Source organism: Sardina pilchardus, chromosome 12 (genome assembly GCF_963854185.1).
Source record: "Sardina pilchardus chromosome 12, fSarPil1.1, whole genome shotgun sequence".
Taxonomy (NCBI): Eukaryota; Metazoa; Chordata; class Actinopteri; order Clupeiformes; family Clupeidae; genus Sardina; species Sardina pilchardus.
The window spans coordinates 18,561,207-18,574,823 of record NC_085005.1 but is presented as its reverse complement, the minus strand read 5'-3'; the positions used below and the strand labels follow the sequence as shown (position 1 = coordinate 18,574,823).

The 13,617-nt window shown below is 44.9% G+C and overlaps 1 protein-coding gene across 1 annotated transcript in view; it reads right to left on the bottom strand.

Moving 5' to 3' along the window:
* Nucleotides 1-3,264: 3,264 nt before the first annotated feature.
* The window catches only part of mtmr9 (myotubularin related protein 9), a 16,942-nt gene continuing 6,589 nt past the window's right edge, over nucleotides 3,265-13,617 (bottom strand). Inside the window, exons 10-11 of the mRNA XM_062551464.1 lie at nucleotides 13,454-13,605; nucleotides 3,265-6,207 (exon numbers count right to left, since the gene is read on the bottom strand). Coding sequence (XP_062407448.1) covers nucleotides 6,044-6,207; nucleotides 13,454-13,605 — 316 coding nt within the window. The 3' untranslated portion in view covers nucleotides 3,265-6,043. The remainder of the gene's footprint in view (nucleotides 6,208-13,453; nucleotides 13,606-13,617) is intronic.

Sequence of the window (13,617 nt, the reverse complement as noted above, 5' to 3'; positions counted from 1 at the left end):
GCCATCTGGCTTCAACAGAAGCCGGTGTCCGTTCCTATTGGCGGGCCCTCGGAGGTGCGGCTCCTCCAGTGTCACCACGCCCACCCTACGTCATAAGAAATGTCATGCTGTTACCAGCCTGCTCTTAGGTCGCACATGTTTTCACTGTTCCACCATCTCCCACCCTTGCAGACCACGAGGCTATGTACAGTATCTAGGCAAGTACAAGTTGGTCCAGGCAAGGCATAATCATAATATACTTTGAAGGGGAAATGCCACCCCCCCCCCGCCCCCCCCCATATTCAAAGATGCTCAAAAATGCCCCTCCCCCCACTCCAGAAAGCACATGCAGATATTGCACAACCATTTAAATATTTGATACTTCGACTACAATATCTGGACATATTTCCTGCACCAATGCACACATTTATGTTCATGTCATCATAGTTATGGTTATTAGTTAATATGGTTAATTTATTCAACCCACATTGGCATAAGATAGAATGTCAAGTGGCTCGAGGCTACGGCCGAACAACACCCGTGGGAATATCCAGCAACAACCCACTCCCTCTCGTGCTATATTGCTTAATTATTGTTTAAACGGAAAACATAACACTCAATGTGTTCGTGCATATTAATGAGACCTTAAAAAGGCCTAAAGTAATGGCACACAAGGTTTAACCTGTTGATGTACTTGATTCATCATTTTCAAGACAACACTACTGTCAAGATGTCAAAAGAGGAATAAGATTTGATATTAAGGTTGCCTGATCCCTGTTCAGATTACAGCCCTCAGCATCAGCTGACATCTGACAAAGAGTTTCTTCACCACCAGCATGACAGGAACTAACTTACAACACATCTGACCAACAGTTACTCAGGCAGACTACATAGCCTAGGTCCTTTCTTTTAATATTGGAACTGATTAACAGGGATCACAATGATGAAGAAAGTGTCTGTCAAATGGTTAGAATACTGTAAAATAATCCAGCTGACAGAGCAGTAAATCTAGGCTATCTAAACAAATTGGGGCAAGAGGAGGACGGTGTTGTGGTCTCTCAACCCACGATCTTTGTCATACTTTTCTTGTGCATGTATACTGTAAGACCCTGTGTCCCTGTGTTGGCCAAGTGACTGAGGCGAGATAACAGGGGGGTCCCGAAAGGGAAGCTAAAACATGACTGGATGACAGCCACACTCCCCCTCGCCCCTGATCATTAAGTCAACACTGACCAGAAAACAAATCTACCATCATGGACGGGAACAGCGTCAGTGGAAAAAGCCCCTCTGTCAATAACCTTGGGTTAACGTGTGACACACTTTTGAGGGGGGGTGTGTGCATGTGGCGGCACTTCAGTCAGGTGGCATTGTTTTGGTATCTGTGAAGTGGGGCTATCTACAGTGTATGTGAGAGCAGTGGAGGGTCTTTCGGGAGGCTTCCTGCTGTTTCTCAGGTGTGTGTCTGTGTGTGTATGTGTGTGTATGTGTGTGTGTGTGTGTGTGTGTGGGGTTGGGGTGGCCTCAAACATGTCAATCAGTGCTGAATTCAGGGCATAGAGCAAGGAAAATGTCAGTTCCTGAAGTTGCCAGAATTTTTCAAAGGTATAATATACTGGTAAGTATAGTATCTTATTTTTCAAATCCTTAACAGTCCTGTCCACGCCTGAATTCTGGAGAAGCGAAGAGAAGATATTTTCTAGCTAAAACACCAAACAACTTTGACAAGATTTGGGAAAGATTCTTGCAAGATTATAGTCTTTTAAAAAATGCCCCCCCCCCCCCCCCCCCATTCAAGCTTTACTCAAAAGACTACAATTGTTCAAGAATCTTTCCCAAATCTTACCAAAGTTGTCTGGTGTAAGGGGGGGCCACAAGTGAATTTAATTCTGTCTGTGTGTGTGAAGCTCTGCACGTCAGCATAACTCCCCCACTCACATCAGCTGATCCATATGCCAGAGGTGGGAGGGAGGATGGACGGAGTCCAGCGCTCCAGAGGCAGCGTGCTGAGTGGGACGGTCCAGTGGAGGAGGTGGTGTGATGCTCTGCTAGGTTCCGCTCCGCTCAGCTCAGCCAGCCCTGAATGGAGTGGAGGTATTTCACAAGGCCTCCTGCTGTTTGCTTGTTGGGTGTGTTTGGGTGTGTGTGTGTCAGTCAGTGCTGAATGGACTGTATTCCTCCGAAAGCTCTTCAGCCAGCTTATATGTTTCTGGAGCGTCAGTGTAATGGCATCTGCTGAAATATTCCGCTTTTTTTTGTTCACTCAGATATTAAAAAAAAAATGTAAGCCCAACAGAACAACTATAAACTCTTTATTCAACTTTGACGCAGGCATAAATCCTTCAGCTTCTTAACACGCTCTTTTCTTTACGGGCTGGCTGAATAGCCTTCCAGGAAGGATCCGGCATACTGCCAATCAACGTAGCTTGTTCTTGTTGTGGTGGTTGCATTATTGGCATCAACATCAGTGACACTGAATACCACCACTAAGCACTGTTTGGCCCCAGGGTGAATATGAGGACAGAAAAACCCGGGCAAAACCCAGGCAAAAAGGCCCGAGATAGCCCTGGAACTGAGGCGAACAATTATGGAAGCAATTTAAGCCTAAATAGGCCCCAATTTGCAGCTATCGGGGGTGTATGAATGTGCCATACCTGCCAACCAACGCAGAATGGGAATAGGAGATTGTGCGTGATGGGTGTTGTTTATGCCAGTGGAGGTGGTGGCTAGAAGGTTGTGTATACCAGTAGAGGTGGAGGTGGTGGGTAGAAGGTTGTGTATGCCAGTGAAGGTGGAGGTGGTGGGTAGAAGCTGGTGTATACCAATGGTGGTGGTGGTGGTGGTTAGAAGGTTGTGTATACCAGTGGAGATGGGTAGAAGGTTGTGTAGCAGTGGAGGTGGGTAGAAGGTTGTGTATAGCAGTGGAGGTGGAGGTGGTGGGTAGAAGGTTGTGTGGTGGTGGTGAGTGAGGTCACAAGGGGGCTGCTACTAGTATATGACGGAGGCACGGCTATTTCCGTGCTGCCTCCTCTCCTCCCTCCCTTCCTTCCTCCTTCTGTAGAATGGACAGACTCTCTCTAACCACAAGCACACTGCCCTGCCCATGTCTGGCAAATGTGGGAAGGTTGTGGGTGTGAGAGTCGAATCACTGAAGCTCCACGAGCCTACTTGCATACAGTACACAACGTGGAAGATACAGCATGTACAAAATGTACGCATGCATAATGAAACAGAATATCTCTGTACCAGATGACTGACTCTCAGGAAGACACACGTGCACAAACAACATTCAGAATGATATTTTAATGCCCATGGAATTGAACAGAGTTAAACATAATATAAAAGATAATATCCATGGCACCATACATTTGAATGCAGAGTCTTTCACAGCACACAGACAATATACAATTTTACAGCAGTATCAGCAGTTAAACATAAAAAAAAGAACTTAACATTTATTTGTATGCATTAGCAGGACAATGCTCTTTGAAGATTTGACAGATACAATCATAAAGTGACAAAGTGAAACGAAAAACTTGTCGTTCAACCAATGTGCGTGGAGTGCCAACAGAAATGGTGATGACTGGGCCTTTGGGCTGAAATAGTGGTGCAAGTGTGTGTGTGTGTGTGTGTGTGTGTGTGTGTGTGTGCGGGAGGGGGTGTGTCTGGGTCTGTGTGGGTGTGTGTCTGTTTCACATGCTCATACATTTGCTGTGTCACCGGACCCAGGAGTGCCCAGAAGGTACGAGTCCTGGCGTAGCCCCAGAAACTAAAGAAATCCTGCTGCCCAACACTATCCAGCGTGGCACACCCTTCCGCACATACCTCAAAGATCACCAGACTTACACAACGTGGACTCTACCATCTGACCACAAAATAAACACCCCCTTCTCCATAGTGGTACGTGCCATTGACATCTCCTGTATAGACCTCTGAAGTTCGCCTACAAAAAAGCTACCATCTTTGCTCATATAAGGAGATAGGGTATCTGGCGATCTTTCCTATGGGAAATTAACATGGAGATTTGGAATTATCACACCTGCTAAACTCTAGCAGGGATGACAAAATCTGAAATTCAGGTGTTTTCCTGAACACACTTTTGTCCTCTGCCTTCGAGAGGATACTGTGATCTCCGGTGCGCGAAGGCGGCAGACTTTGATTTTTGCTACCCCAGAGCTAACTTGCGATGCCATTAAGTTAGTTAGCAAGTTAGCTCTGTATCGTCCCCGCGAGAGTTTAACAGGTGCGATAATTAAAAAAATCCCCATGTTATTTTCCCATAGGAAAAATCACCAGATACCGACTGTCAAAGACGGCAGCTTTTTTGTAGGCGAACTTCAGAGGTCTATAGTTGTTGGGGATCAACAGACAGGAAGAGACTAAATAAGCATGGGCTTCTTCGTGGGACCACTACTGAATGCATTTGATCAAGAATGGCATGATGGCCCTCTTCATCTTCGCTGCTTTTCCACATTTTGCCTTAAGGGTTGAAACGAGAATGCGGAAAACATAACACACAATTATGTAGTGGCATACTGTGCATTTTATTACTTGCAAGGCAATGGGCCAAGTCTGCCGGAAAATTCTTAATAGTTCATACGACAGAGTGCAGCTTTATGAAAAGGAAACCTAACCTATACGGTGTTATAGTGCATTTAAATGATGTATGTATGTGTGCAAACGAGTTAGATCCATGCTTGGCCACACTGTGTCAACTTTAGTAGGGCCTACTATGGTGCCAAATCGTCTTAACGTAAATAATATATAAGGTGTTAGAGGGGCAGGCAAGTTCAAATCTGAGTTGTCCCAGAGTAGGACAAGGAATGAATGTCAAGTGTGGGTAGTGAAACCAGTTGTTCAACAACCTACTCTCACCATCAAGTGCTTGAGATGCGTATGTATCTATAAAGTTGTCTATGAAGAGCGGGTAACAGGGCTGAATTACTGGAATGTTTTTCGTCATCCTAGTGCAGAAATCCTTCTGCTCAAACTTTAATCTCTCATAGCAATCCGTTTCAGGCTACAGGTCTTCTCATTTGACCAATTTATCATTGCAGAGCACAAAGCTTTCTGGACATTTACAGTAGTAGTCAGATGAAAACAAGCATCAATAAGAATCTATATTACAGAGTAATAACTATGAAGCGAACACACTGTACACATGCAAATATTATTGGCTATTTATAAAGTAGTTATAGTCAGTTGTGGCAACTAACAACTGTAGCGTTATACAGAGAACTGTGTGGTTGCAAAATCTATACTTTTCGGCTCATAAGCATGACAGATATTTTAACAGCCAACATACGGTGACTAAGCAATGTTTGGCATGGCGAGTGACCTTTGTATTAACATTTTTGTTTTTTAGCACAGGATTTCTTTACTGACCTGAAATACCAAAGCAGACAATAATACGGAAAAAAAAAAACAGGCTTGAATAAGCAGCAAGAGTGTGAGAACTACACGGCTGCCAAAATAATGTATTCACTTAATCACCTAGAGTTGCGAAATTGTTGTTTACTAACTGTTGTTTTGCTTGGTTGTTTTATAACATCTAGGCTCTCCTAATTCGCGCAGTCCATGTTATGTAGACAAGACATGTGTTAGTGTTGGTGTGGGTGTGAATGGGGCAATTATCTTTTAAATCGAGTACAGAAATCAAGAATGGAATATAGAGTGGGATGCCCCAGCTTCTGGAATGCGCTATGTAAAAGACCCTGCTGGCCACCAAGTGCAGAGGGCTCAGAATTACTCATGAAATGGCACAGAATGTTAGTGTGTGTTGGGTTCCTAAGGGAATGTGTATGTGAGTAGTGATCAAAGGGCAGTGTGAGTAGGTGTGCGTGTGTGTGCGTGTCTGTGTGTGTGCGTGAGTAATTTGTGACTAGCGATCATGGGTTAATTCTGACCAGTGTGTGGTATACATGTTTGTTTTAAAAAATCTACTTGTTTGCCTTGTCATTCAGAGAGTGTATTTGATTTGTGTCAGAGAGGGTTGTTTTGCACGTTTTGACCGGTAGCCAGGTCAGGTTCCGGGCCACTCAGCTCAGTTTTGGTTCCGGTTTCGGTTCTAGGGTGTCTGCAGCGGGCCGTCCTCTGTCTCCAGCTGGGCCAGCTGCCTCCTGAGGCTGTTGACTTTGTTCTGCAGCTCCTTGTTGTACTCGATGATGTGCACCATCTCATCGTAGGCCTCGTCCAGCCACTTGGATGAGCGGTTCCAGCGCAGGAACACACCTGTGGAGAAGGGGAAGGGAGGAAGAGAGAGACAGACAGAGAGAGAGAGAGAGAAAGAAAGAATTTAGAACTCCTCAGTTAAACCATTACTAGACATTATCACAGTCACACAGTTCCATTAGATATGGTAAAGGAGGGAAAGGTGGAAGGAGGAAGAGAGAGATAGAGATGTGGAGGTAGATAAAGACAAAGAGAAAGAGCTTGCAACAAACAAAAGAGGGGAGGGAGAGAGGAGGAGACTGGACGGGCAAGAGACAGAATAAAGGAGGGAGGGAGGGAGAGAAAATCATGATGAAAGATGACTTGGCATTTGAAAATGGAAGGAGGAGGAGGGAGAGAGAGAGAGACAGAGAGAAGAGAAAAGACATGGAGGGGAAAGTAAGGAGAGAGAGACAGATGGAAAGAAGAAGAGAGAGGAGGGTAAAGACAGGGACTGAAAAGAATGGAGAGAAGGAGAGGTAGGAGAGGGAGAGGAAGAGTACAGGAGAGAAGGAAAGAGAGTAAAACATGGAGAGAGAGAGAGAGAGAGAGAGAGAGAGAGAGAGAGAGAGAGAGAGAGAGAGAGAGAGAGAGAGAGAGAGAGAGAGAGAAAGAAAGCCATGATGGGGAATGACTTGGCATTTTCTCAGGTTCTGATTGCAGGGGGACTGCCACTGGAACACTCCCACTGCAGCACAATACAACATGCATCATACCCACTGCACACACGCATGAAGGAGTGTGCGTGTGGCAGCCTCAGGGTGTGTGTGTGTGTGTGTGTGTGTGTGTGTGTGTGTGTGTGTGTGTGTGTGTGTGTGTGTGTGTGTGTGTGTGTGTGTGTGAGTGTGTGTGTGTGTGTGTGAGAGAGAGAGAGAGAGAGAGAGAGAGAGAGAGAGAGAGAGAGAGAGAGAGGGAGAATCCTGTGGTATACATTTACAACACCATCCTGTTCTTGGAATAGACCAAGAACACACCCTACTTCAGTAGCCAAGGAAAATCAGTTTGATCACCCCACTCAACGTGTGATGAAGACCAAAAGCAGCACATTAGAAAGAGCCTTTCTGATCCAAGAGCCCTGAGACCAAAGCTGCCAGCCACTTCTAGCACACACTATGCAAGAGTGCTGAATGCAGGAAGAAAGACAGACACTCATAAAAGAGAGAGAGAGAGAGAGAGAGAGAGAGAGAGAGAGAGTGTGAGTGAGTGAGTGAGTGAGAGAGAGAGAGAGAGAAAATAGAGATGGAGAGAACCTTAGACAGGAATAGTAAAGTGGATCGAGACTTTAAGCACGGTTCTAGAGGAACAAAAAGGGAACAAGGCCACCGCTGCATGCAGAGGGATGAGAGACAGGACATACCACCACCTTGTTCCAATAAACACCCCCCCACACACACACCCACACACCAACACACCCCCCTTCCCTTCCATGCCTGCCACGTTTCCCTGCCTAAAGTCACCTGACTTTGTTGCAAACCCTTCCCCTGCCCTCACCAGAGGCAGATCTGGACAGTAAACAATGTTCTCTATGGCTGGCATCTACATTGGCCAACCCTCACCACAGTGAGCAACAGTCACAACAGGACCGAGTGGAGTTTCCGACAGTCAGGAGTCCATACAAGTCTATACAAGTGTCATGTTTCTCTGACTATAGTTGGGAGATTAGTATACCTAGACGACATAGCGACAGAGACATACCTACACACTCACTCAAACTGGGTTACCCCAGGTCAGGTATATTAGGGTATCTGGCTTACTCTCCAAAGCGCCTTGTGTCAAATATTACAAGAGCCAGTCTCCCCAGAGTAACCCTGGATTAACTGCCTTGCTCAAGGGCACAACGGTGGCAGCCAGGAATTGAACCCACAACTTTTCTGGTTACTGCATGCAAGCCCATCTACTTAACCACAATGCTACCACCACCCCGGTTTAGTATACTTCACATACAGCCAGTCTAACACACATGGATTAAGTCTTGTCCTAGATTAAAAGAAAGCGTCAATGAAAATCTCCACTCCAATAGCTTAATCTAGGGCTAAGTTTACTTCATGGACGGTAAACTGTCCCATAATGTCAATATACACAGTATGGTGTACAGTACACACATTGAGTGTCATTTATAATCAACCACTTTTTTCCCCTTTTCTTTTAATTCAGAGGCTGAAAAAGAGGCCTCCTGTAATTTTGTTTAAGACAGGCAGTTGAGGATATTACGAGTTGTGTGTGGTGACAGCACCCTGGTAGAGACAGCAACACACAGCATTCCAATCTTAACGGGCCAGCTGGATGTTTGTTTAAAAAAACTATTTTGCACCCTGCAATTGGCCTAAGCTGATGGCTAGATGGCTGATGTTAGATGGCTATCTGTGAGTATACAGTGCCTATAGAAAGTCATCATACCCTTTTGAAATAGTTACTTTTTTTGTCTTACAGCCTGAAATCAAAACCCATTTAAAAACAAATCTTTTCCAGTTTTATTAACAAATTTAGCTGTACAACATCAAAATAATGAAAAAAAAGTCAACAGTTCTGAAAATTAATAAAAAATTAAAAACTAGAATAACAAGGTTGGAAAAGTCATCATACCCCTGACTTAATACTTTGTAAAGCTTCTTTTTGCTTTCATTACAGCCATCAATCTGTTTGGATATGTCTCTATTATAGCTTTGCACACCTAGATAGGGGAATATTTGCCCAATTTTCCGTGCAGAAATGTTTAAATTTAGTCAAATTCTGTAGGGAATGGCGATGGACTGCTCTCTTCAAGTCAATCCACAGATTTTCTATAGGATTTAAGTCAGGGCTCTGACTTTGCCACTCAAGGATATTCACCATCCTATCCTTAAGCCACTGCTTTGTTCTTTTGGCAGTATGTTTAGGATTATTGTCGTGTTGGAAGGCGAATGACCTCCCCATCCTCAGCTGTCTAGGAGAGGGACGAAGGTTTTCCTTAAGAATGTGGGTGTACTTGGCAGCATCCACTCTCCCTTCTATCCTGACCAATTGCCCAGTTCCCGCTGAAAAGAAACATCCCCACAACATAATGTTGCCCCCACCATGCTTCACACTAGGTATGGTGTGTTTTGGGTGGTGTACTGTGTTGGTTTTCGCCAAACATTGCGCTTGGAGTTCAGTGCAAAAACACATCTGGAATATTCTGCTACCATGTGGAAAAAGCTTTTATGGTCAGATGAGACTAAGATCGAACTTTTTGGAGACTAAGATTCAAGTTTTTGGACTGAGCTCCAGGCGCTAACCAAACACAGTATACACACCCAAACACACCCAAAACACACCATACCTACTGTGAAGCATGGAGGGGGCAACATTATGTTTTGGGGATGTTTTTCTTCAGCGGGGACTGGGCAATTGGTCAGGATAGAAGGGAAAATGGATGCTGCCAAGTACACCCAAATTCTTGAGGAAAACCTGCGTCCCTCTCCTAGATAGCTGAGGATGGGGAGGTCATTCGCCTTCCAACACGACAATAATCCTAAACATACTGCCAAAAGAACAAAGCAGTGGCTTAAGGATAGGATGGTGAATATCCTTGAGTGGCAAAGTCAGAGCCCTGACTTAAATCCTATAGAAAATCTGTGGATTGACTTGAAGAGAGCAGTCCATCGCCATTCCCTACAAAATGTGACTAATTTTTAACATTTCTGAACGGAAAATTGGGCAAATATTCCCCTATAGGTGTGCAAAGCTATAATAGAGACATATCCAAACAGATTGATGGCTGTAATGAAAGCAAAAGGAAGCTTTACAAAGTATTAAGTCAGGGGTATGATGACTTTTCCAACCTTGTTATTCTAGTTTTTAATTTTTTATTAATTTTCAGAACTGTAGACTTTTTTTTTCATTATTTTGATGTTGTACAGCTAAATTTGTTAATAAAACTGGAAAAGATTTGTTTTTAAATGGGTTTTGATTTCAGGCTGTAAGACAAAAAAAGTAACTATTTCAAAAGGGTATGATGACTTTCTATAGGCACTGTATATTGGCTTAGTATGCATTTTGCACCAGATCTCAATGACAAGCATCATAAACATGAAATTTGATCAATTTTAAGATGAATCTGATATATTTCATATATATATGAAATACACAATAAACATTTGCAAATACACGCTCCCAGTCCACCAGTGCCAGTCAGTGTGTGAGCTGGTTCTTCTCGCTCACTCAGACACTGCACATCGTTCAGGCTTGCTCTTTACATTACGGCGAGACACTGGAATGTGGCCTACTTTTGACACCACTTTGACACCACTTTGACACCACAGTGCCTGTGGCATTCCCGCACGTGCCCCTTCAACTGCCACCTCTGTAGCCTCTGGCCTCTGGGTCCCTCAAGCCCCTCCCATCGAGCGGCGGACTTGTCTGTCAAACCCGTTGAACCCTCGCCGTCAGCTGATGCAAGACACTGCTCTGCTTTCCTCAAGTAGACCGGGGCCCTCGCAGCATCCAGACGCTTCCCCCCTCCCGGCTGAACAGAGGGGAGGAGACGACGTGGGATGTTTAACGTGTCCAAGAAGCACAGCCATTTCTGTGTCGGAGTTTCCTGCTTCACTAAGCCACAAAGGTAGTCATTACGGCTCTTAAAGCGGCAGACAAGGTACCAAAGATCCTTAATTACTGACAAGATAGAGCAACATAATGCATCTCTAACGAAGAGAACGTTTGCGCCTCTCGCTCCGCTTTAACCCTCTCTGACGGTACTCTTTCAAAGAGAATGAGGTGAAATAGTCTAGAAGCTTTTGTCTAGAAGACGATTTTTGTCACATTGTTCGCTAACTTTGAACTTACTCTTGTCTCCACCTCATGTCAAGAAATTCCCCAAGTGCACAACCTATGCCTGTCTATGCTTTGTCCTACCAAGCCCTTTTGTCTGTCACGCAATATTCGCAAACCAAATTAAGAGAAGTTAGCTGTAGCTTCCTGGCTTTCTAATACAAAACTCAATACGCAGAAGTATTTAGCAACTCCATGACTACATATCCTAGACACCAGTGTTTCCTGCTGATGTGACATGACAACTAAACATGAGACAGTTCATGCTACCAGACAGACATACCATTACTCATCATGCAGGTTCTCTAAGACCACAAAGCAATAACTGAATGGAGAGTCATCCACATTCCTCCTTTCTTGTAAGTGAGGCGGACAAAAAGGACAGCTAATTTACCACAAATTGTGAAAGGCATCTTAAATCTTAAATGAATTTCAGCTATTTGACAAGCTCATACAAAAGTCATTATCCTGAATTTGAAAAGTAAACCAAATGTGCTACACTGGGTCAAAAACACAAATGTAGACAAAGAAAGAGTGGAAAACATGCTGCTCCTCAAGGAAAGGGTTAACATAAAAAAAATACACTTCAGGTGTGCATTCAGTGTATCCTGGCTGTGAAGGACACCAACCCTCAAAGACTTGCAGTGCACAAGACCAGATCCAAAGGGTATGGTAGGTAATGGGCAAATAACTCTCCAGAGCATTACTGACTACAACAGCAGTATTGCTGCACTGAACTTTTGGCAAAATAGTACTGAGCCCCAAGGTGCAGGAAGATGTTAGGGGGCGCTAATTTGATAGACAGGCTGAAGGCTGAAGTCTGAAGTGTCAAACACAGTCACACGTGGCAAAAGGTCATCACTAGCACTTGGACCCATCTTTCAAATAAGAGCCCACGGACTGTTTCAGTAGTAGATCACTGACTAAAGCAAAAAGAGGTATAAGGCATAACTGTGCGTTCAGACCAAAACCGTCAAAAGCGCCAAAGTCGCTGGTGAAGGTCATAGCCCGACGCTCAACCCAGTTCGGCGCCGAAAGTGTCAAAGCCATGACGTGAAACATTTGAACAAACCACAAGCAGCAATCCTGCGAGTTTGACATTCTGATTAGTTGACGCCGAACCGTGTCATAGCTCATTACCATAAAGTTAACTGAGGTTCAACTTTTTTTTGACGCCCGTGAAGCTCATGAAGCCACGCTCACGCCCAGAACACTTTTGTCGCCAGTAACGCCGACTCTCCATAGAGAATGAATGATTTCCGGCGCTCTTGACGCTTTTGACGGTCTTGGTCTGAACGCACAGTAAGGCAGCTAGTGTGCACTGCAGAGGACTGGACCAGAGCAGAGCACCTCTGGCAAGCCAGCTGTTCAACTTGTCTGAACACCATCCTGAAAAAACAGGCCAGGAACTTCCTGGACTGTAATAGCCTTAGAGACAACAATAAACAGACAGCTGCAGTCAAGCATTTGTCAATAATTTGCGACTGTAACAATAGATGATACAACTGATGATTCACTGGCTGCAGTTTCTCTGTGCATCAAGAAGGGTGGCGACAGGAATTTTCAAAATCAGAAACTTTCCATGGGAGTCAACAGGAATATGGAATTAGTAGGGATTTTAGAGTAGTATCAATGGGAATACACTAGAAATTTGCAAAATTACAGATTAGCTTTTAAGAGGGAATTGAAATGTAGCAACCTTGCAGCATAATCTTGGTTAAAGCAACCACGTTTAATGCGAAGTCAGTTTAACTTCTGCACTGTGCATTCCCTGATCACACGCAGGCAGCCCACTGCTTACTGCAATGCTAACCCCTGCATGCACTGTGCATACCTTGAAGTATCGAAAATTGTTCAACCTCTATACAACCGTAGTGCCAATGCAACATTTCAAGCAGGACAGGAGCCACCCTGGGAAGGTAGCACACTGCTGCCCCCTGGAGGAGAACCTATGAATGATGTGATGTGATGTGATGTGAATCTTAGTCATGGTCAACTCCAAAAATAAGCTGACCAATCTTTTGGGCTTTTTGGCGAAGGGTGGGTGGAGGAGACAGATGGGGTGGGATCAAGAAATGGCACTTCGTCTCCTGCTGCCTCAGTCTCCCCATGCAATAAGAGAATGAGTGGGTGAGTGAGTGAGTGTGTGCACTCAGTGGATCCAGGAGTGTGTGAGGTAGAGTGTGTGAGTGACTGAGTGAGTGACTGAGTGTGTAAGAGAGAGAGAGAGCGTGTGAGTGACTGAGTGAGTGTACAAGTGTGCGAGTGAGTGTGTAAGAGAGTAAGTGAGTAAGAGAGTAAGTGTGTAAGAGAGTGAGTGAGTGAGTGTGTGTGTGCACTCAGTGGATCCAGTGGAGTGTGTGTGTGAGAGAGTGTGTGAGTGAGTGAGTGTGTGTGTTGAGTGAAAGAGAGTGAGAGAGAGAGAGAGAGTGTGTGTGTGTGTGTGTGTGTGTGTGTGAGTGCTATGCTGGCCACTCACCCTCCCACAGCAGCAGGCTCTGCGGGGCCACGGAGGGCCAGATGACCAGGCCGTTGGGCTCGTACAGCGGGTTGCTGAAGCGCTCCAGCTCCTCGGCCCGGTTCACCCACGACCACAGCGACACCGTCTTCTGGGGCAGCTTCAGCTTGGCCCTGAGGAGGAGG